This window comes from Sorex fumeus, unplaced genomic scaffold (assembly GCF_029834395.1).
Source record: "Sorex fumeus unplaced genomic scaffold, SorFum_2.1 ptg000078l, whole genome shotgun sequence".
Classification (NCBI taxonomy): Eukaryota; Metazoa; Chordata; class Mammalia; order Eulipotyphla; family Soricidae; genus Sorex; species Sorex fumeus.
The window spans coordinates 3,525,527-3,551,124 of NW_026606135.1; the positions used below are offsets into that span (position 1 = coordinate 3,525,527).

General features: G+C 42.3%; 1 protein-coding gene across 1 annotated transcript; it reads left to right on the forward strand.

Moving 5' to 3' along the window:
- The first annotated feature begins 14,700 nt into the window (after window positions 1–14,700).
- Window positions 14,701–15,734, forward strand: ZNF488 (zinc finger protein 488). The gene has a single exon (XM_056130516.1). It carries the CDS (start codon window positions 14,701–14,703, stop codon window positions 15,649–15,651), a length of 951 nt encoding a protein of 316 aa, XP_055986491.1. The 3' UTR covers window positions 15,652–15,734.
- Window positions 15,735–25,598: the final 9,864 nt, after the last annotated feature.

The window sequence follows — 25,598 nt, forward strand, 5'->3', positions numbered from 1 at the left end:
TGGTGGATCAAATGGATCAAACCACGGTCAGTCACATGTAAGGAAAGTGCCGTACCCGCTGTAGTAGCACTCTGAGTCCACTAAATGTCTTTTTTAAAAGTAAAGTTTTTTAAACACTTTATTGATATTGTAAAGACTCAGAATTCTGTATTAATATATATACCAAACTTGCTAAATTTTCTTATTATAAAAGTTTATCTGTAGAATTACTTAAGTTTATCTGAAAAGTGAAGAACCATCAAAATCAAGTATTGACTTCTGATGAAATCTTAAACTAGAAGCTGAGATAGAAACATTCTTAATTTCAGAGAATATTTCAAAAGTTTCATGTTTTTTCGGAATTTTAAAAAATTTTATAAAGTAGTTCACAATGTTTTATTATACTCAATATTCGAACACCAATCCCTCCACCATTACATCTCCCCACCACCATATTTCGCCAGTCTCCTTCCCGAACCCCAACTCCTGTCCCTAAGCAGACCCAAAATAATTTATTTTATATTGTTTGTTATCAAAAAACACTGAAATCGATCCAAAAAGTTTCCTTAGAGGAGAGTGTGTGAAGATTGTTGTATTTTACCTAGAGGCTATTAAGTCTTTCTATAAGAGATTACTAACATGTTGTTAAGGTTGAGCCTTATGTGCGCACGCACACACACACAACGTGCGCACGCACACACACACACATATATTTGTAAAAATATATTTCCCTCTACGATTAGTGCCTTTTACTTTAACTTGCATTAAATGTGGTGCACTTATGGAATATTACTGGTGTAAGATACGACATGTGGCCATGCGGTTCTAGAGGTTTTCAGCTGCCTGAGCTGGGTCCTTGGGGCAGGGAAGGGAACTCACCACCCGCCCCACTCTGGGTGATTCTGAATGAAATAGCTGTCAGCTTGGCTATGGCAAGTCATGTGCTCTCTTCCGAGAGATTTATAATGGGTCTCTGGATCATGGCTGTAAAAAAACTTCATCTAAAAGAATGTTACTTGTGCAGGCATTTTGAAAAGATACCGCACAGCGGTAGGGGGTTTGCTTGGCACGTGGCCGACACAGCTGACCCGGGTTCGATTCCTCCTTCCCTCTCGGAGAGCCCTGCAAGCTACCCAGAGTATCTCGCCTGCAAGGCAAATCCTGGCAAGCTACCAGTGATGTATTCGATATGCCAAACACAGTAACAAGTCTCACAATGCAGACATTACTGGGCCTGCTCAAGCAAATAGAAGAACAATGGGAGGACAGTGCTACAGTGCCACTTTACCATATTAGGGTACTTCTCATCTGACTCTTGGAAGTCTGACCAAATGCCAGTATCTGAACTCCTTCACCGGTACTGTTAGAGGCCTGGTGTATTAGCTAGAGGCAACTTGAGCATGTTGCTGGTAATAGTTTTGAGGTGTTCAGAGCTATTCACAAAAGAGTCATGCAAATTACTGTCTCTGATCATGACCTACCCCTATTGCCCCCATATTCCTCAATCAATGAGGTTCAATTTACAGTTGGCTCCTACTTGGTTTAGCATTCATTGAAAGTAATTAAAGGGCATCTCTTTGTAGTTCTTAGCTCCTGCTTTCAATGTTCTCATAGCTGGACTAAGCCTATATTTTCTTTGCTAAAGGAAATTTGCCTTGTCATCTGTTTTTACCATCACTTCTCAGTAAAATCCTATTCATCTAATAAAACCCAGATGTATATATCTACCTAGGTGGAATATTCTATCTTCTCAGGTAGCATGGGTTAGCAGCTCCTCATTTATAATGCTGGAACATTTTTTCCACATAACTAGTGCAAATAAATTCCTCCTCCTCCTCTTCTGCTTCCTCACTTCCCTCTTTTTCTTTTAGGTTTCTGGGTCACACCCTGTGGTTTTGTTCCACTGAGCTTTTCATCACAAACACCATACTCTTCAGTTCTGTCACTTCACTGGATCACTAAAATTGTTAGCTGACAGATGATGGGGTATTTTTTTTTGTCTTGGGGTCACACAACTGACAATTCTCAGGGATTACTCTTGACTCTGCACTGGGGAATTATTCTTGATGGTGCCAGGGGACCATATGGGGAGCCCGGGATCTAGACCACGTTAAGTGTGTGCAAAGTAAATGCCCTACTCACTGAACTATTGCTCCAGCCACAGATGACAGAATTTTTTGGTACGCCAAGAAACTTCCTGGGTTTCATCTTCACTCATTAAGTCCAGTGAAGCCCAATTGTGTCTGTTGTGGTCTGAGGACAAATCTTTGCGATTTGCCCCATTGAGAACTTTCTGAGGGGTTAGACTGAGTGTTTTCCCTTCCCTGAAAGTTCTGTTCCAGTTATTTTTTCTGCATCTAACTTATGATATTGAGGTCTAGTATGGATTATGGGACTACTTCAAATTCTGACTTTCTCCTATCTTTTCTCTAGCTGAATTTTAAGACTTTTGGATTTTTCTTTGATTTTATCACTGCCTTGTAAGAGTTTTTCCATTAGGTATGTGGGAGGAGGTAGGGAAAAGTATGTTCACATGAAGTTTTGGGCAGTGACCAGAGCTACACTCATGATTGTGGGTTTAGTGCAGAAGGAATGTGAGCACAGTATGATGAGTGATAAACAGAGCTATCAGAGTATGATCATGTTGGATATGCAAAGGAAGGGGGTGAGTGGAGAGGAGAGGTGAGGGGTAGTTTTCCAAGGTGGGGGAAGGAGGGATATTGTGAGGCTGGAGATAGAGACGAGCTTAAGTGGAGAAAGTCTGCTTCAGGTTTGAAGTGGGCCAGGGGAAAGTGAACTGAATGGATCCCCATTTTTAACCTAAGAGACCCTTGCTGTAGAGGCATGGGTGAGTATCAGTGCTTGGTGATGTTACAGAGGGGGGCTAGCAGAAAGGTGAGGGGGGCCTGCTGAGCTGGTGAGGGGTGGGTGAGAATCTGGGCAGTGAGGCAGCTGGGGGAAAGGGCAGAGACTCCAATTATAGGTATTAAGATAATTATGATTAATGAAATACATCTGAAGGAAAAATATGAGCACTGCAAGATTTCATGCTTTTTGTAAATGAAGAAACAAATAACATGGATAAAACAAAAACAAACAAACCCTCTTAGTTACAGGTTAACAGTGGGGAGGGTGTTGGGAATGGGACAAGCTAGTAAAAAAGAACAATTATGTGATAATGAAAAGATATCTTTCATTTCACCTCATTCTCCTAATCCTGAAAGAGCATTGAAATGGCTCTTTTAAAATCTCAGGGCTAGGAAGAAGGAGATGTTACTGGTGCCTGCTCGAGGAAATCGATGAACAACAGGATGATCATGATCGTGATCTTTCATTTTATTTTTTTAATATTTTTCATTGTTGTAGCTAAGGCAGCATGTTTACAATGGTGGTGATTTTTTTCCTCAATTCATAGTTACTGCATCTCATTACCACTAAATTGCAAACAACTCAGCACCAATGCCTTTAATGTTACATCTAATTCACCTCTTCATCTCCATAGGTCTCCTCCTCTCTTGATGGGTAATCTTGTAATCTAGGTCCAAGGGCTTGCCATTATTTGTTATTGTCTATTACTTTGATTTTTTTTTTTGTATACCAAAAATGACTAAGATTATCTGGTACTAGTCTTCTCCCTCTTACTTCACTTAACATGATAACCTCCAGTTTCGCCAAGGCTGCAGCAAACTGCAAGATTTCATCTTTTCTTATAGTTGGGTAGTATTCCATTGTCTATGTGTCACAACTGCTTTATTAATTCATCTGAAATTGCACATTTGAATTATTTCCATATCCTAGTTATTATACTAAGTGCTACAATAATTGGAGGAGTGCATTTATCTCTTTTAATTAATGCACTTTTTTCTTGGTACTTATGTCAAGATAATGCAGTTTGGGGTCATGTGGAAGCATTATTATTATTATTATTAGTAGTAGTAGTAGTAGTAATAGTAGTAGTAGTAGTAGCAGTTTCCATATTATTTATCATAAAGGCTGAATCAGATGAATGAAGATTCCTTTTTCACCACATCCAGAAAAACATTGGCTATTTCTAGTCTTTTTGATACATGCAGTTCTCGCTAATATAAGATGATAGCTCATTGTTGTTTTTATTTGCATTTCCCTGATAACAAGTGATCGTTGACTACTTACTCATATGCTTACTGGCTGTTCAAATATCCTCTTTGCAGAAGTGTTTGTTTATCTACTCTCTTCATTTTTGATGGGGTCACTAGAGCATTTTTGTTGAGATTTGTGAGTGCTTTGTGTATCTTGGCTATAGCTCTTTTCTGATGTATGATATATGAATGGTTCTCCCAATCAGCAGTGTGTCTTTTTATCTTAGCCCAAATAGGATCCTCTGCACCAAAGACTGAATATACATTCTTCACCAGAATACACAGAACATAACATTTTCCAGATGAACCACATGCTGGAGCACAATTTGCATAGCCATGAAGGTAGAAATCGTATCAAATATATTCTCAGAAAGTAATGCCTTGGGAATAGATATTAACCACAAAAAGAAATATCAGAAAATTTCCAACGTTTGGAAACTGAACAGCAAAATGTTAAATGACTGTTGGATAAAAAAGAACACAAACTATAACTATCCTTATAGAGGAATGAGAATAAGCACTCGAACTATTGGAACCCATGAGAGACAAGAAAAAACACAATAAACTAAATCAGCAAAGTAGCAGCATGTAAAATCAGCATCAGAAACCTGTTGTATTTCTGTGTGCAAATGATGAAAAAAATAAAAGAAAAAGAAATCCCCATTTATATTAGTGTCAAAAAACATCAAATACCTAACAATTAGCTTAATAAAGGAGGAAAAAGTCTTATACATAAAACTATCAGTCACTATAGAAAGAAATAGGACACCAGAAACTGGAAAAAATTCCATGTTCATGCATTGAAAGAATTTGCTCGACAAACAAACAAACTGTCCTCCCATTGTTCATCGATTTGCTCGAGCGGGCCCAGTAATGTCTCCATTCTGAGACTTTTTGTTAATGTGTTTGGCATATCAAATATGTCATGGGGAGATTGCCAGGCTTTACCGTGTGGGCGAGATACTCTCGTTAGCTTGCCAGGCTCTCCTAGAGGAGTGGAGGAATCGAACCCGGCTCAGCCGAGCTGGTTGCGCCTAAGGCAAACGCCCTACCGCTGTGCTATGCAATTGAAAGAATTAACACTGTCAAAATTATCAAGGCATTGTACATATACAACACAATTCTCCCTAAAACTCCAACGACATTCTTCAAAAAATAAGAACAAATTGTACTAAAATGTGTATAGAACCATAAAACTTCCCAAATAGTTAAACATATTCTGAGAAAAATTGAAGATGGTAGGAATTGCATTTCCTGACTTGAAATTGACTATAAAACTACAGTGAAACAAATAAAATAGTGTAGTACTTGACAAAATGCAGACTCTCAAGCCAATGGAACAGAATCTATAGCCCAAGAGGAGTTCTTGAATTAATAAACAATCTTTGACAAAGATCTGTCTGAAGAAATTGCAGCAAAGAAAATGGTGTTGGGAAAATTGGACAGTAACATGCACACCTATCCCCCCAACCCCTCTTAAAAAATAAAAAAGAAATTACATCCATATCTTATCCCACATACAAAAATTAGTTCAAAGTGGATTAAAGACCTCAAGATTAGACCAGAATCCACAAAATTCATTGAGGAAAATTACCCAGAATATAGATCTCAGAGGTATCTTCAGTGATGTGATTCAATTGGGAAAAACAGCTAAAAAGAAATTAAGTAAATGGAACTCTATCAGGGCTGGAGCGATAGCACAGCGGTAGGGCGTTCGCCTTACAAGCGGCCAACATGGCCGACCCGAGTTCGATTCCTCCGCCCCTCTCGGAGAGCCCGGCAAGCTACCGAGAGTATTGGATATGCCAGACACAGTAACAACAAAGTCTCCAATGGAGACGTTACTGGGCCCGCCCGAGCAAATCGACGATCAACGGGAGGGCCTTTACCTTTACCTTACTCTATCAAATTTAAAAAGATTTTATATAGCAAAAAAAAAATCTAGCTTTTAGTTGTGATCAGAATGTATTGTATACAGATTCCAAGTTATAAAGTTGTAAGCCTGAAATACATACAGTTAAACACCAGTGAAACAAAATTGATTTTAAAAATCTCAGATAACATCTTTGATTTTGGGGATATAGCAGGCTTTAGGAGCCTTATTTTGGGGGTAACTCAGAGTAATCATAAATTGGAGTAGGGGATTGTTGTCACAATAAACTGCAGGAAGCACATACCCTAAATGATGGTTTTTTCACGTTGGACTGAATTATATGCTGCCTCAGTTTTTAATGTATATTCTGAATCCTGCTCTCCCCATCTCACACTTACAGGTTTTGTTCCTTTCATTTTCAACAGATGTCACAAAGTCTTGGGTGAAAGCATAGAGCTTTTTATATCCAGCACCACTTCCCACCATATAGGCTTCCAGAAGAGTAAATGGATGACTGAAGGAAAGCCAGAACAAGAACTGTGCTGGTTTTCCTTTTCAGTGCCTCAATTTTCCTCTCTTCTCCGTTCTAAGCAACGTTGTAGCTCTGTCACCTACAGGCTTGGCTGCCCTTGTAAGGTTTCAGGTTTCCTGAGAAACTAATCGCATCTTCTCTCAAGCTTCAGTGCAGAGAAAAATTAGAGTCTACTTCTGAATCCTGAAAGCTGCCATTCAAAAGCCATGTCCTTGAATTGTCACCTCTCCTGCCCTGCCCTGTTTGCCACTCTCCACAGGGAGTTAGATTTCCTAATCTGGGTTCAGGGAGGTCTGGAAACTCACCCCGAACTAGCAGGAGGCTGCTACTTCACACAAGAAGACTGGAAAAGCAGAAAGACTGAGCGGGACAGTTCTAGCCAAGTCTGAAAGATGATTTGGAAAATGCAAAGCTGGGACCTGAATAACTGGGACGGGGGGGGGGGGGGGCAAAAAAAGGGGGCCCAGGGCAGATGGGGTCTACAGACAGGCTGAGTGAACACTGCCCACCAGGACAAAAATCCTGGCTGTCTTTTGAATCCACCTTCCCCGTCAAGAGAGCACTAGCTTTTTGCGCATCAGTTCTAGCAAGCAAGAGAGCGGGCGTTGCAAGCGATGCAAGCAATGCGAGCAAGTGATGTAGCGCCAAGCACTGGCTCCTAGATAGCGACTAGAAGGGCCGGGGTCCCCGCCCAGAGGCGGGGAGTGAGCGCTTCGACTTGGGCCTTGGGGAGTCTCAGATGGGGAAACTGAAAGAGGTCCCGTGTGTGCACCTCTCCTGCGGGTCTTCCTTCTGGACGGCTGTTAGGGCGTCCTGGGGTAGGAGGTGGCTGTGGCTCCGCCCGGGAGGCGGGAGCGGTCCGGGAAGGCGGGTCCCCGCGGGTGCTGTGGGCTACAGCGCCAAGTTGCCAGCGAGCGATGTGACCGCGTCCAGGAGGCGGCTGGCACTACAGGGTCCAGCAACGCGGGAGAGACCAGTCGAGACGTGCTGTCCTGCCGCTGGGACCGAGCCTCCAGTGAGTTGCAGGGGTCAGGGATTCCCATCCCTTCTCACCGCCTTTTCCCGGGCCAGAATTCTCAGTCCTGCCTTCGACCACCACCGGGCGCTTTCCTTCCCTTAACTGCTTTTTCCACTTCTCATTCATTCATTCTTTTCTTTTAAAAAAAATGTGTAGTTGGTTGTTTTCTTTCTTCCCCCTCCACCACCTCGCTCTTTCCGCTCTGTCTTTTGTCTCTCGTTTTCCTTTTAGGTTCACTTTTCAAATGCTTTTTAATTCTTTTTCCCTTCCGTTTTTCTTCCCTTGGCTTGTCAGAAGACTACCCTTCCCTCGCTTACAATACTGCCTTTACTTTTTATTCTCAGGCGATGTAGGGGTTGCCGTTCTTTTCACCCATTCATCCTGCCACCATACAGTGTTTTGCTCCGTTGTTCTTAGCCTAATTTGTTCGGGACAACTCTCTTCAGATCCTTTCTTGGAAGGATTCTCTCCAGGATCAGGGCATGTAACCGTTTCCATGCAACTGTGGAAAAAAATACTTAAATTGTTAGGTTCTAAGAAAGCTCTAAGTTTTCAGGGTAAGCTGAAGGCAAATACAGGTTTTGGGGGTAAGATTTTCTTGGCTCCTTTTCTTAGCATTTCCTCTTTAGGTGTTGAACTAGAAGGCACACTGGAAATTAAACCTTGCTGGAACACTTTGGGGGACATTGGTCCCCCACACCAGCCTTCTAGGATCCGAGGAAGGTCAAGAGTGATGGAAGGAGAGACTAATACAACTTAGTTGTCCTATGACAATAGGAAGCTAGGACTAAACTTGTAATGTCTAAAATGTGTACTTGCTAAAATTCTGTTGATGTACAGAGGTTCGTTTGCACCCTTGCTGCGGTAAGTTTAATAGCAGTTGCTGTGGCATTTGAGATGATTTTAGTAATGTTCTGTCATACATTATAATAAAATATCATATTTTGCTAAATATAGGTAAAAGATTTTATCCTATTTATTTGAAAAGATTTAATGTAAGAGAGTAGAAAAAGAGGAAAAATGGCAGAAAACCAACCACAAAGGGGGAGGTAGTCTCCTGAACAGAATTGCACAGAATACTTCATCTTCATATCAAAGATTATTCTACACAATAGATAAAGAAAAGGAAAACAAATTTTATTTGTGAAAAATAAAGTTGTATTATATATCATGGCAATTATTTGCTTTTGATAAAACTGTCATCCTGATCAAGGTTTGTTTTTATTATTTAATGATTTTGTATGAGTACATAGCGGTATAGCCAAGTACATATCTGCACACAAATATATATAGGTGCTTATGTATATACTGGCTGATAAAAGAAAACTTGTTTGTTTTGGAAGCTGTTAATTTTCCCAGCACTTGAAAGTTTGAATTCTTGTTACTAATCTGACCATTCCTTTTAGGTGATTATGATTTTTAGTAATAATTCAGCTTATTAAGCTTTTTAGTTGATATGGAAAGGAATTTGGAGCAGTAGATAAATCACACAGAAGTGAACAAAAATTAGTTATGATGAAACATGTTCATAATAAGTCTATTGAAATATTATCTCATTTAAATCAAGGAACACTGGACAAACACCCAAGTGCATGCATCAGACTTTAATTCAATAGCTTGTTTACTCAATTACAGAATTAAATTATCTATTAATTTGCTGAGCTATCACTTTCTTTTTTTTTAAGATTGACTTTTTTTTTTTTTGGCTTTTTGGGTCACACCCTGTGATGCACAGGAGTTATTCCTGGCTCATGCTCTCGGAAATTACTCCTGGCAGTGCTTGGGGGGACCATATGGGATGCTGAGAATTGAACCTGGGTTGGTCGTGTGCAAGGCAAACACCCTACCCACTGTGCCATCATTCCAGTCCCCAAACTATCACTTTCCATGTATAAAAATTCTTCATGATGAAAGGGAAGTTTTCCGAATGATTCAAACCATCTTTTTTGTTTTGTTTTTCTTTTTTTTAATTTTCACATATTTATTTTTCAGAAATCCAGAGAAGAATAATGCTTTTACAAAACAAAAAATTATACATTTAATAAAGATGTCAATGGGGGTTGGAGTGATAGAACAGCATGTAGGGCGTTTTCCTTGCACACAGCTGACCTGGGTTCTAACCTTGGCATCCCATATGGCCCTGGAAGCATTGCCAGGAATAATTCCTGAGTGTAGAGCTAGGAGTAATCCTTGAGCATCACCGGGTGTGACCCCAAAGGCAAAAACAAAAAAAAAAGAAAGAAAGAAAGAAAGAAAGAAAGAAAAAGTCAAGACAAGCTATAATGTGTTTACATTTATTGTACTTTTTTTTTAAGGAGACTATGTCTAGTATATGATATTTTGTTGGCATAATAGTGTCTGGTTGGGTGTTCTGATGCAATTTCTTCTAAAGGCTATCACTGTCAATGGTCCAGTTGGCCAAGTTATTTTAGGAGCACAACTGTTCTCACTATGGGTCTGGAACTGCTTATAACCTGGAAATCCAGCATTTCCTTATGCTCAAATGCAACAGGTATTGCTGCTACAGGAATATAGAAATAGCTGAACTGGAAGTCTGTAGGAATTGTCTGTGAAATCTACTTTTCTCCCAAGCTTTTAGAAAGCTTAAAATTGTTTCATTTTCTCCTCTCTCCATAGCTTAGGAATTGATTAGAAAATGCATGCTTTCCTTCTTGGGAGAAAAGTCATAGCCCTCACAATCCTTACAAAGAAAAAGTAGAAAAACAAATATTCTCTGAAATATTCTGCTGGGCAGTAGCTCAAGATATTGAATATATATCTGTATATCTATATATATATATATATATATTCATTTGTTTTAGCTGAAAGGGAAGGTAGACCAAAAAAGGCATTGAGTGGCTGTGTAGATAATATCCTCAAATACGATCTTGTTTTTCAGTAGAACACAAGAGACTGACCCACTGACTTATGCTGGAGAGTATCCAGAAGTCTCATAATTTGTCATCCAGTTGTTTTCTGAAACTTTTTTTCTGTAGATGAAGGGAGAAAAAGGAAACTCGTGGGCTATATGATTTTAACAAACTTTCACACTAGTATAAAACTAGTACTGATACCTCCTTGTATTGATCAAACTTTTGGACACTTTACATATACCAATCTTTAGAAACACCTGATGAAGTAGAAATCACCATTTTAAAAATTTTTTAATTTTAAATTTTTATTTATTTGCATTTTGGGTCACACCCAGCAATGTTCAGGAGTTACTCCTGGCAGTGCTTGAGGGTCTGTATGGAATGCTGGGGATTGATCCCAGGTCAGCCGCGTGCAAGGCAAATGCCCTACCCACTGTACTATTGCTCCAGCTTCACTTTAAAACACACACACACACACACACACACACACACACACACACACACACACAGGAGAAAACAAAGTTTGTAAAGGATCCACACCTTTCCCAGACTTACTGGATAGGTCCGAACACTGGCAGATCTAATCTAACCATTCTGACCCCAGAATAGTACACTTAAACTTTATGTGAATGCATATCTTGATGGTTGTTTGGAGCTACCCTTTTATCAGATGAACAGAGAAGCAACAGGGGAGAATATGACCAGTACTTCCTGGTGAAGGAATTTGCAAAGTTGGCAACCTGCAGCCCAGGATTAAGAAATGAATGAATAAAAATCCATGTGCTTTTAATTTAATTCTTTATCTCTCAGAACATAGTCCTTGTGTTGGTCATTAGAGTCCAGTATGAAATTCTGGTTGGTAGTCTCAGAGGGTGAGAGCATGAGGAAGAAGGGAAGACTTGTAGAAAAGGCTGGGCAAGTTTAAACACTGTCAGTTTAGGGAGCTTGGTTTTAGAAATTTTCAAAGATTATCACCTCCTCAACCCATTATGTAAGGCAGTTGTCTTTCAATACTCGTGTGCTCACCATGTTCAAAGTGCCACTGGTCCATGGGTATTAAAAATGTTGAAAACCATTACCCTCTGGGCATGGAAAAGTGGCAGAGTTTAGGATTGAAATCAATTTCTTTCAAAAGGAAGACCACAGGGTGATACTGAAGGGTGTTTGTGTAGCTATGATGTCTCACTGCACTCAGACCTAAATAAACAGGGATGTCAAGAAGAGCTTCTTTAAAAGCATATACAGAGAGCAACGAGAAGGAGTAAATAGTATCATGGTTGTAAATAGAGCCCAGAATGAACTGAAGCTATTGAGAAGAGCAGAGGGCAGCAATGAGCTCATTAATATTGGGGTGGAACAAGAGAACAAGGGCTACTTGTTGCCAGGGCAGCTGGTGTCTGTAGAAGACAGAGAAGAGCAACCCCACTTTACCCAGGAACGTTTCTACTTTGAGAAACTTCCATCTGGCAATTGTTGCAGGCAATACTATGGCTGGAGAGTAGATAGACTGTTGAAATTTTGTGGAACTTTGCACTTTCCTGAGTGACTTTACTGCAGCAGTGCTGATAATTATGAGAGTGGAAATCCTTAGGGGCATGTTAAGATTCCCAGGCAGGTCGCTGACTTCTTTGTCTTCCCATTTTTTCCTCCTCAATATGATTATCAAAGGAATTGTTATAATTATTAATTAAAAGTTGTCTTTTCTACCTCCTTGGTCCATAATCATTGCTAAGATCTGAAGGATAGTATCATTAAAGTGTGAACTGGAATGGAGAAATAAAAGCCATAGGCAGAATCCTGATGCAGATGGCATGAGGCAACACTGACTTCAGAAACTGGGCATTTGGCAGATTCAAGATGAATGCACCTAGATTGTGACATGCAAATTCTCTTATGTGGTTGTCGAGGAAATTTTACTTTAGGTGTATGAAACCTTCGGCATCTATACTTAACTAGCCAATTAATAGCGATGTCTCTATCTCATGAAGCAATCTATATCATAGCACAGGTGTTGGTCAGCTTCAGAAAAGGTTGTTCTCTGACCTCACCCTTCCCATGAAGCAGTTTTTTTCCCCCTAAGGCCTGTGGAAACATACTCACCTTCTCCATTATTTATGAGGGGAAATATTCACATTATCTTCATGAAGAGGATATTAATTTCTTCTCATAGTTTATTAAATTTATTTTATGTTCTCTCATTTATTTGTCAGACAATCATCCTGATTACACCATTCTGAGCAAGTACCGCTGAGAGCTGCAATTGGAAAGGTGAATTGACATGGGAGTCTTCAAGTTTGCCTTCCAGCAAACTACTAACAAGTAAGTGTAATATTTCCTTTGGTGCAAAATAGGATGTTGGGTCAGGGACAGGAGACTTATGTATGAGGGAATGATACCTGTGTCTAAGAGGATCAGAGAAGGTGGGGGGAGGACACCCCATCTGAACTGAACTTTGAAAATAGCAAAGAGGAATTTTTCCAAAGGGAACGGGGATTGCCAAATGCATGTGGAAGTCACCATGGAAAGCTTGACTGGGTAAGAGTGAATGAGGCTGATCAGAAATCACTGGAACCTTTACTAATCTAGTCTAAACCAGGCTCCGTGGTGGTGGGGTCACTGACCCATCACACAGAACTAGGAGGGGGTAAGGGGAAGCACACAGAATTCTTCTAAGAAGCTGCCTCTGAGGAAACAGGGAACAAACCAAAAGCTACCTGGGCTCATGATGTTGACTGAGACCATTGGCTGAGGGATAGGTCCATCTAGCAGCTCTAGGGGTTATCTTTGGTGGTAGATCAGAAAGTTGATCAGAACTTTTATGATAACTTTTTTTATATCCATTTGAAATAATAAATGCATGCTAATGTTTTGTGATCTGTTGCTTTGCATATGTTCAGTCCAGGTTTATTTCCTGACATTACTGGTTTCCGAGCACCTTCGAGAGAAATTTCCTAAGGCACAGAGCAAGTGGTAGACACCAGACACTGATCGCTCTCAAGAGTGCCCACTATTGTATGTAAATTTCGTGACTTCGTCTTTTCTAACAGCTACACAGTACATGATTGTCACCCATTGCCTCTTTCGCAAACCACAACACCCAATAAGAGAGAGAGAACAAAAGGGAATGCCCTGCCACAGAGGCAGGATGGGATGGGGGAGATGGGGGGTGGGAGGGATACTGGGATCCATGGTGGTGGGAAATGGGCACTGGTGGAAGGATGGGTATTTGATCATTGTATAATTGAAACCCAAGCACAAAAATATGTAAGTCTACAACAGTACCTCATGATGTCTCACTATCAAAAAAATTTTTAATAAAATAAAAAAGAGTGCCCACTCTGCAGTATTCGACTGAATGCATTGGAGACGTTACTGGACTCGCTCGAGCAGATCGATGAACAAACGGGAGGACAGTGACAGTGACAGTGCTTATTAATATTATTATCTGTGAAATGTAAATCAATATTTCAGTAAACTATTTTCTCATAACTCTGAATAACTAAAAATAAGCAGTGGTGACAGTGGGAAAGAAAAGGAATCCACATACACTATAGATCACTGTCACTGTCCTCCCGTTGTTCATCGATTTGCTCAAACAGGACTAGTAACGTAGGGGTGGGAGGGCTACTGGGATCATTGGTGGTAGAGAATGGGCACTGGTGGAGGGATGGGTACTCAATCATTGTATAACTGAAACCCAAGCACTAAAGTTTATAAGTCTACAACTGTACCTCATGGTGTTTCACTAACGTATTCGATATGCCAAACACAGTAACACAGTAACACAGTAATAAAACAAACAAAAAACCCTTTCTAAACCATCTCTGCTAGGGGGAGCCCATTAATCTCTTTTTTCAGACCTTAGCCCTTGTCTCTATTCTGCTCCTAGGTATTTGCAGATGAGACCCGCTTGGTTCCTCACTCCCCCTGCGGCTTCAGGAAATGGGTTCCAGCTGTCCTGAGATGGTGGCTTGTCTAATGTCACGCAGCTGAGATTTGGCACATGGCACATGGCACAGAGACTGATCTGCTCCCATGTTCCTGCTGCCATTTGATGTGCAAGATTAGGTCCAGCTTTGGGGACTTTGCAGCATTGTCAGAGCTGTTTGCATTCTGTGTCCCCAAATCACACAGCTTGTCTCACTCTCTGTTGCTTCTTTCCCCAGCAGAACCTTGTGTTCTAGCCCACCCACCAAGGCTACCTTCCAGGCTCAGCCAAGCAAGCACCTCCAGAGTCCCAAAGCCTGAAGACTGTCAGCTGCTGGAGTGTCTGCCCCACTCAGCTGTTGCAGATCTTGCCAGTCAACATGGCTGCTGGCCCAGGGACTCTGCTAGGCCCATCAGCTGAAAACCAACAGCAGCTCCATGAACCTCTGCAGGGCAGAGGCCCCAAACCTGCGCTGGAGAGAACAAACTGCCTGGGATCTGAGACTGCCGTTGGCAGTGATGGCCCCGATATAGTCTGCGCTGAGCTGGCACTGTTAGCATCCCCAGACAAGCTCAGAACAGAAAAGCCACTGTCCCCCCAGGGATGCTGGGAAGAGGGGCAGAGTGCCTTCAAGGAGGTGCCTCAGCACAAACAGAGGCTGGGGAACTGGCAGATCCAGGAGAGGGAGTGTGATGGCCGCCCACAGCTGATTCAGGACTTCCCCAGGGACTCGGGTGATAGTAAATTTTTTTCCATGTGGCCTAGCAGAGCCCAAAGGGAGCAGAGAAGTGCTTTCAGCAAACCTATCAGGTGCCCAGCAGGGAGGCCTGGACAAGCCTCCCCTGTTTTCAAGGCAGGGGGGCTTGCAGGCACCCTGGGGGAGTTGCTGGGACTCATCAGTGAAGTAGACAGGCCTTGTTGGGGTTCACTTTCAAATTCCAAGCTCTTAGTGAGTGGTATCTGGAATGTGCAAACATTGCCCCAAATTACTCCTTTATGCAGTGCTTTCCCGGATGCACCGATACTGTGGCTTAAGCACACCACAGCACAGATAGCCACCCCATCATCGTCCTCTACCCCTTCTTGGGTCCTGACACCACCCATCTTCACCTCCCTGAACTTGTCCACCCAAAACTGGTGTGCCAAATGCAACCTCTCCTTCCACCTGACCTCTGACCTCGTGCTCCATATGCGGTCCCACCACAAGAAGGAGCAGTCAGGTCCTGACCTACACTCAAAGCTGAGAGAAGAGTCCCTCACATGCCCCATTTGCCATGAGTACTTCCGGGAGCGCCACCATCTCTCTCGGCACCTGACTTCTCACAGCTGATAGGTGGCAGTAGAACCACCTCTAGGTATGACGTCCAGCATTGGGCAACACAATTTTCTGCAGGGCAGACTGCATGGAGTTGGCAGGTGGATGCCTCTATGATTATTTGTAAAGGACAGCTAAAGTCCTCTGCTATGTTTAGAAGTAAATAAAGTTGTGAAATAAAATGACACACTTTGCTGATCAGGGTATAGTCACAAAGTGTGTCTGACATCAACAAAAACAGAACCCTTTTGTCTGTTTTATTTCTTTGGCTCCAGGTAGATTGCCACAGCATGGGTTTGGCAGTAGAAAAAGTTGTATGCAAATATTGGCCTTTGACAGACTAGCTGTGTCCTTGGGCAAATTGCTTTAATTAACTGAACTGAGGTTTTCTCACCCCAGTAGATTATGGTACCTATGACTGACGGGTGTTGGCAGGGTTGCATGGGAGGATGGATGAAAATAGCCAACTTGGTCCAAGCCTAGAGAAAATTTGTATCATTGTTGTTTGGATTAGTTATCTCTCCATTCAGATACATACAAGAAATCTCAGTGTCAAATTATTCCTCAATTGTGGGTCTGTGCTTTGAGTTCAACTTGCCTGGGCTCTATGCCAGATCACAGATTGTATAATGATCATGCTACTTTCCCCTTTGAACCAAGAACTACTTAGGTCCTGCTTCTCTTGTGGATAAGAAACCATATACAAATCCATATTCTCAGGCACATCTCAAGTCTCTGTTTGGCCAATCCAAGACATATAGCAATGTGCACACTGGCCGTGTTGAAGCCTTAATCCATCCATGGGGACCTGAGGAATGGGGACAAGCCATTTAATCCAATCCATAGCCCATGAATATGTGAAACAGGAAAAATGGAAACACACACACATACACACGCAGATGCACATACATATATCTCTTGGCTCTCAGAAGTTGAATGTGCAAACAGTTAAGTCTTAAAACTTGATGAGGACTTGGTGAGTTGTACCATTTACTAGTTAATGCATTTGGAGCTTCTCTTAGTAACTTGTCTATTCGTCCACATTTGTTCTGATTCCTAATAATGCAGACCCCAAGGCATAAGCTTTGACTTATAGACTGATTTATGTCTGTCATTCATTTCTTGGGAGCACTTTAGAGTTGATGCAGTTCTTCGCTTCAACGCATTTATAGGATTTTCTCCTATGACTTGCAGTTCCCAGACCTCCAGTGGGGCCTTCTTCACTAGGCTCAGGTTTGTGTTTAGGAAGGAACGGTGGGGATCTCAGACAATGACTACAGAGTCATCCAAATACACCACCTCCACCTCTTCTTCCCCTGTCCAGGGCACCCACTCAGTTCAAAACAGTAGCACTTCCTACTCACGCACCCTATTCCCATTCCTTGTTTCTTTCCCTCCTCCTTCCCTGCCTCTCACACATCCACCATTCTAACCTATCACCAGCTGTTCACTCACTCATTTATTGGTCTCCTGGTGCTAGCACTGCGACAGGCCCTGGTGGTAGATGAGGTACAGTGAAGGGCCCATATATTTATCATCATGCTGAGAGGTGATTTGAGTGCTGTGCGACATGTAGAACAGAGGCCAGCGCTGAGGCACTGGGCACCTAAAAGGGGTCATGCCCAAGTCATTGCTGGGTGGAAAAATGCGAGACTCCCTGAGGTCTCCTGATAAGTAAGGGTCTAAACGATCATTGAGCTGATCCTCCCAGGAGCAGCAGTGGCGAGGGAAGAGTAATTTCCTAGAACTTCAATGTATTTTCTGGGGATTTGGTCCAGGCACCCAGTGTCCTCTGTGGTCCATGTGGCAAAAATGGAACCAGGGAGGCAGCCTGGAGATAGAGGGAGGTTTTCAAGGGCAGAACTTAAGATAAGTGGACTATTGGGGTGTCCAATGTTCCCTGGAGGCTTGACCCCTTGGAGGCCCTTCTGAGAATGTCCTGCAGACTGACTCCTTTAGAAATGCATACTGGAGCATTTTTCCAGAGAGGAAGGAAGTTAAAGCTGCCTGAAGGGAGGGTAGGAAAGATGATCTCACAGAGTTTGAACACTATGGCTAAACACTATGAATAATATTCTTTAATCCATTGGTTTTCTTTCTTTCTTTCTTTCCTTCCTTCCTTCCTTCCTTCCTTCCTTCCTTCCTTCCTTCCTTCCTTCTCTCTATCTCTCTCTCTTTCTTTTTTCTTTCTTTCTCATTTGTGACCCTGTCTTGTCGAAAATTACTGTGAGCTGTCAGTAACTTTGTAGGAGCCTGGCAGGATATTTAGGGATTTTCACTGGTCAACACACCAGGAGCTGAAACCAACTCTGGATTCACACACTCATGACTCAGAGGAAGACTTAGCATTCTCATTTTACTAAAGAGAAGACTGAGCTCCCAGAGATTAGGTGACTTCCTAGGATGAAGGCAATCCAGTGTCAGCATGAGATCCTATGACTATTCTACTGTGACTGTGTGTCCCTCTCAGCCTGCACATCCTTTTCCATCTGCTCAGCCCAGCCCAGCCAAGTGAGGTCACTTAGCATCATGGATGGTTTAAAATTTGAAACTTGGAAGGGGACATTGAATGCCTGTCTCAAACTTTTTTTGCCTCCTGCCCCTGCCCTGCTACTCACCCCACCCACACCTTTTCCTTTTCCTCTGCCCTTCAGCACTTTCCAGTCTCTTGTGTACTTTGTGTCTCACGGGCTTCCCTTATTTATCAGGCCTCCCAGCACTAGAATATAAACTCTATGAGGAATTTATGCCAGACACAGTAACAACAAAGTCTCCAGTGGAGACGTTACTGGGCCCGCTCGAGCAAATCGACGATCAACGGGAGGGCCTTTACCTTTTACCTTTACTGTCACTCCAGCATCTAGAACAATACGGGCACATAGTAAGTAGGAACTCAACAGACTTTTGTTGATTTGTTGAAGAAATGAATGATTTGCTAGTCTCACCCAACAATTGAAAAACCTTTTGTTGTTGTTTTGGGGCCACATCTGGCAATGCTCAGGACTTATTCCCAGCTCCTGTGCTCAGGAATCACTCATAGAAGTGCTTGGGGGAGGGGGATTTGCGATGCTGAGGATCAAACCTAGGTTAATTGTGTGTAAGGCAAACATCCTACTATTGCTCCAGCCTACCCCTGTTCATGGGCTGGAGCGATAGCACAGCGGTAGGGCGTTTGCCTTGCACACAGCCAACATGGCAGACCAGAGTTCGATTCCTCCGCCCCTCTTGGAGAGCCCAGCAAGCTACTGAGAGGCAGAGCCTGGCAAGCTCCCCGTGACGTATTCGATATGCCAGACACAGTAACAACAAAGTCTCCAATGGAGATGTTACTGGGACCGTTCAAGCAATGATCAACAGGAGGACCTTTACCTTTACCTTTTTACCTTACCCCTGAAAAATGTTGAATCAGCTTCTCACAAGGGTTTTAATACCTGTCAAGTGGTTTTCACAACCTACTTCCTTAGGCTGTTGCATTGGTCCACAATTTCTGTGAAATCATTGAAAAACATCAATACATAATGCCAAGCTACAATAGGAATTCAGAAAGTGTTAGGGTCGCTGATGAATGGAACCTGCAAAACAATACAAGGCAATTGATGAATAGAACAATTCAAGGATTTCGAGAAGTTCAGACTTGGGTGGAATTCCCTGGTCTACTCACACTTCCATCTTGGATGGAATCACTATTAGCAGCAACCATCTGATTCACAAATAAGAAGAAAAATTTGGGGAAAAAATAAGTCAATCAAAGGCATTGAACTTATGGGAAAACCAAGAAAATACTTTTTTCTCTTCAACTCAACTTTCAAAGATGGAATTTATTTTGGTGAAAATGGATGAAGGTTAAAGTTGCATGGCAGTTATTTAAATGAAAAATTCCCCAAAAGGGCTAGTGGTGGTCAGAAGTTACAGTTTATCAATTTGTTTACTCTTATTTGTCATAAGTCTGGGGTCTCAATGTCCCCCTATCAGTCGAATTCTGCTTCGCTCCCTCTTTCCTGCTTTTCCATACATACTGCCAAACAGTCCATTTTGATCAAAACTTTGCCCCATCTCTCTCAACAAAAAGTAACAGTTAAGGGTTGACATGTGATCTCAACACAAGTCATCACCTCAGCAGGGATAACTTTTTAATCTATGATTCTGAAGGAATAATTGCCACATTCATTATGCTGTCTAGATAAAATTTAATCTTCTCTGCCTCTAGACTTTGGAAGGATTTGTAATCTTACATTCCTCTCTTCCTTCTGAAGTTCATAGAAAGCACCTCCACACCCCCAGGTCAAGCAGTTATCTGTCTCCTCATGCTGCGCAGGTGTCTGTATTCTCTCTGGGATCTCATTTGTCCTCTACCTCTCCTTGGATCTCAAGGCAGTTATGATTGCTGGCAGAGCTGTTTGTAGGAATATAACCCAGGAAGCACAAAAACTGTGCATAGAGAGGTTTCTCTTCTTAGACAAGGACAGAGAACCCCACCCCCAAAGGGACTGGGGAAAAGGACAATTTGAATCTTAATAAATTAGCTCCCAGCAGCAATTATTCAACTGAAATCTTTATGCTTCCCCCAAGTGTGTTCACAAAATTAAAATAAGACATTCTCAGTGCAGATTAATGTTGTCCTCATTTTAACCAACATCTAAAAGTGTCACAAAGCTAGGATCCTGGATTTCAACTTCTGGCCAGGTACTGACACTTACACCAGAGATCCTAGTGCAACAATGGTGTAGTCAGGTTTATGGGAGTGGTCCCCTTTGCTTGTAGGAAGGGAAAGGTGAGAAAAAAGGGGGCTGCACTGACACCTGGAGCTCACAGGTCATGAGTGAAGGCTCCTAAGTGCCAGACTGAAAGCAAACCTTATTGAGGACCAGAAATTAAAAGGCTACAAATGAAATTAGTCACTGACTAACACAGTTGGCTCTTAAATACTGATACACCAAATAGCATGGCCTTCAGGAAGTATTTCAGTATGTAGTGGCAATGATGGGGAGTGAGTGGGACCATCAATGACCTCTGTGACTCTCTCATGAGTCTAGTCATAGACCAAGTCACATGTTGACCCTGGTCCTGCTAACTTTATCCACATGGCTGTATTCCTCTGGGTCTGGAAAAATACGTTTTTAAAAATTATTTTTTAAAATGTCATTAACCTTGATAAGGTTATTATTCTTATAACCTTGTTATATCCTTATAACCTTGATAATGTCATTAACCTTATCTATCAATAAGATATTGATAGATGAGTCTTAGGCATACAATATTATAATGCCAATCTCACCACCAATTGTTGACACTTTTTTAGGGGTGAAAGTCACCAGGAGTTGTCTCAAGGCAAATCTAGCATCATTCTGATTCCTGGCAGACATTGGCAACCACTGGAAGCAGAAGTTCTCCCCTACAGAATACTTGTCTGGAAAAGACTAGACACCTTGGCTATTTGTGTTCTTTTTTGGTTTTGTACCAGAAGTCATGTGGGAGGCCTATAGGATACACACCAAAATACCAATCCCATAGAACAACCTTTTATGTAAAAAACTGGTCATTCTCCCAAAATCTCTAGGGTCACATGGAGTGAGGAATGGGCGACCTCCCGCTATCTCTCCCTGATTCCAGTAGCCTGGTAGTCATGCCCATGAACTGACTCTGGCACCACATAAGCTCATTAATGGTCATGATCCAGAGACTCAGAAATAAATCTCCTGGAAGAGAGCAACACGGGCAACACACTGCAAAGATGCTTCCAGACCCCACACCAGGCTGTCTCATATGGTGCAACCTGGAGAGGAGCGGGTGAGTCCCCTCACCCGCCCCAGTAGAGCCCTGGCAGCCAACAAACTCCAGAACTCAATTGCCACCATGCTCATGGCTGAATTTCTAGAGCGTGAGACAGTGACATCTCATACTCCACACCACTAATGTACCAAGACAATGGCTTAATGGCTCCAGGGTGAAATACAACAATCTTCACACTACTCTAAGAAAACCTTTTGGATAATTTTTAACAGATTATTCATAACAGTGCAAAATAACTTATTTAGGCTCTGCTTTGGGAGCAGGCTTTGGGAGACAGGGTGGAAACATTTGAAAGATAGTGGTGGGAAGGTGAAATGGTGGTGGGATTGATGTTGGAATAGTAAATGTAATAAATTATTGTGAACAACTTTATAAAAATAAAATAAAACAACAACAACAACAATGGTCATTCTCTGGTCTGTCTGTTTTTTTTTTTTGCCACTTCCTAAGAGAGAACCTTTGGAAAGCAATTTTGAATGAGAGTTGAGGAGGCAATACATACTGTAAAGTGGGCTGGGGTTTTTTAAATGTGAATTTTTTTTCTTCTTTAGCCAACTTGTATTTTCCTGGGACAGGAGACAAGAAGCCTGTGGCCTCTGATGCCCTTGCTATTCTAAGCTGCTTAGATTAAGAAGCTATTTTCAGTGCCAGCTGGCCTGGTCAATAAGGTAATGGCCTGGTCAATAAGGTCCTTAAGCCAGGCAGGAGGAGGTGTGAGGTGGGCAACCTACAGTGAGTATCTTGGAGGTGGCTTCCTTGCACAGGAAAGTGATTGATTTTCTTTCTGAACTATGTTATCTAGAGACTCTGGCAGTTTCAAGGCTCACTGACTTGCCAACACGGCCCTTCATGGTCTGTTGGACTGTGGTGTAGGTTTGGGGATGTGAAAAAACAATGAGTAAGATCAAAGAAGATCTGGAGCCTTCCTTTTTAGAGTTCCAACTCCCCACTGAGGAGATGGGGGCTAAGCTAAGGATCTCCCAGGGGCCTATTTCACACTTTCTAGACAGAGCCTGTCACTACCCTGTTGCTGGTCCTAGCAGAATTTGGGGGGTGGACGGTAACTTTCTCAAGGATCCTGACAGTGAAGTTGTGCCAGTCTATAGGCTTGGGACACTTGGGAGAAGAAGACAGCCTGCTCCAACCCCTGTCACTGGAGGTCACAGGGAGTCTTGCAGAGTCTTCAGGCAGAAGGACATATGAGAAGGACACATTCCAGAACAGTGGCCCTAGATGCAGACTTGGAAAGAAATGGAGCAAGGGGCTGTGGTAGACATTTAGGTATTGAGCCAGGACCCCAAGACAAGGGAGAAGGAATTATGCCTGGGCAGGGGGTGGGTAAGCAAAGCAGAATACTAAAAACTCACATAATTTGTGTTAGGTCATAAGATTGTATGGACATAGGATGTAAGGCGGAAGGGGAATGAAGTGGAGACAGTCAGGGAAGTCTCCCAGACTCCTAGTCTCATTTCTTTAGGAATATGATTGAATAAGAGGAGAGCTAAGGCAGGTGGAGATCAGGCCAGCCAGGATGACTGATGATATTGGGGCCACTGAGAGTTTATGAGGCCTCAAGTAGAGGTTTCAAGACAGCTAAGGGTCACCTGATCAGCCTTCAGAAGAGGAGTCTGAAGTGATTTTTTTTCCCTTTGCCCTTTCTCTCCAATCTTGGGAGGTAGATTGTTCTATTGTTCCTTAGATTCTTCTTGTAACAATCAAGAAGAATGATATCTAGAGGGAAAACTCCTTTCCTTTCATCTACACACCTTCTCCCAACTCCAGTTAGCTTCTTAGACCTGGCTCAGAGACTGCTCAAGGTTCTTGGAAGACAAAGCAGTTTCCAATATCCCCGGATCTTCATCTAGATGTATAAAACAGTACTGTTGGAAGGAAGGAAGGCAAGGGGAAGAAGAAAGGATGGAAGGATAAGAGAAATAAGAGAGAGCTAGTCTATAGATAAAGTAGAAAAGATATATTCAGAGGATCCTACTCTGTTGCACTGTAGCACTGAACTCCCACTGTTCATCGAATTGCTCAAGCGGGCACCAGTAACATCTCATAACAAATTGTGAGATTTGTTGTTACTTTTTTTGGCATATTAAATATGTCATGGGGAGCTTGCCAGGCTTTGCTGTGTGGGCAAGATACTCTCGGTAGCTTGCCGGCCTCTCCGAGAGTGGCGAAAGCCAAAAAACAGTAACAACAAGTCTCACAATTTGTTGTGAGATGTTACTGGTGCCCACTCAAGCAAATCGATGAACAGTGGGAGGACAGTGCTACAGTGCCTTCTCTGTACTCAGTATTAAATGGTCAGGTTGGTTTCTCTGGGGGATGATATGCAGGGCAAGAAACCACTTAGAAGGGTTGCTGAAGAAGGAGGAAACTCGGAGTAAGGGCACATTGTACACTGCAGCCCTGTACAATGACATCGGCTCACTGTTTGCTTCCAAGTTCTTCTAAATCACTGGCTCCATATAAAACCCCAGCACAGGAACCTCTGGTTTGTTGATAAAGGATCACCTACCCATACTCTTATGCCAGGATCTGGAAAAGAACTTGGGGTTGTTTAACTTCCTAGTGGGAAAGTGTTGACAGCTGATGTTGACTAATTACTAGATCCTATCTCCCAAGAATGATAAGAAAACTGCCCCAGAGAACTAAGGTAAGTCTGGAAAGTGGCCCAGCAAGACCTTTCATCCAGGTAGGTTTAAAACAGAGCCTGTGTCCCCATTCACCTCACTCCTTAACCTGTTTCATTCTTGTTCTAACAGGGAACAAATTTCTGAACATCTACCAGGAATGTAAAAGTTGGGTGATTTAAAAAACAAATGTATGCCTCAATAAATAGCTGAGCTTATCTAAATCTCAGGTAATTACTGTATAAATGATAATGATGGTTGTCCTTACCTGTGGAACTGAAGAGAGAACCAGCACATCAATTAACCTCAAACTGTTCTGCCTCTTCCCCATGTTAGTCACTAGAACTCTTGCCACCTGCTGGCCTTACTGAGCAAGACACCATAAAGCAAATAAGGCCATCAATAAATGCCAGTGGTGCAAATCAGGGAAATAAAATTTAAGTGGGAAAAAAGACCCTATAGCCTCAGATATGGTTAGTAGCTCAATTATGTAATTTGAACTTATTCATTTACTTTATGGAGTAATGCATTTACTTATGATATTACTTAATGGTACATCCTCACATAGATCCTTATAAATGATAAAAATTTAAGAATGAGAAAAAAAATTAGAGAATAAAAGTATTATCCCATATTTTACCACTTAAAATAAACCATCATTAAGATATAGGTGATCATCAGACACCTGGATGTGTGCGTGTGTGCCTGTGTGTGAGACACATTTACCCTATCATTAATATTTCTAACAAAGAAAATGATGAGGGCTATTATACATGTTATTGGATCCTATTAAGACCCAATAACTCAGCAGAAAGGGAAGTAATTTTAGTGAAATCTTACTTTTCATTGGAGTTTTACCATTCCAAAACAAGATTGTTTAGGATGTGGGAGGAAAGAAGCTCCTAGAAATTACTGGAATATGTTACTCCAGGAATAGGTCCAGATTCTATAGTTTTACAGCATCTGAGGAGGGAGTGAACCCTAAGCTCTGGAGGAAGCTGTCTGTGGCAACCTGGATTCACCAGATGGTAAATCCAGGCTTTCAACACGTAGTCGCAGGCACAACCCAGGAGCACTGATGTCATCCGGGAATGAGACTTCCGTCTGTCCTTCTACCCTCACCCGCAAATAAGTTTAGGCAGGGTCCTAAAGGTCTCTTACTTTGGAGTCCCTTGTAACTCTTGTTGAGCAAGGTTGTATTGTCTGAGAGTTCCAACCAGGTGTCTTATAGCCTCAAGACCACCCCAAACTCTTCGTCTTCTCCTGGGGCATCTTCAACTCCAAGGGAGATCTTGAGCTCTGCTGGTTGCAACCTTTTCACTCTATTAGGAGAGTCTCTGCCTCCAGAGCACGCACCATGACAGACTACACTTGGACTCGTGAAATGGATTCCCAGACATCTCTGCCAGGGATGCTCTGTCCTCAGCATCATTTGTGTCCTGGGGTGCCACAGGCAAGGGAACTCAGGTCCCTGGAAGAAGCTGGGGAATAAGGCTAACTTGGGGAGCCGGTGAAATGAAGGTAGAATTATAT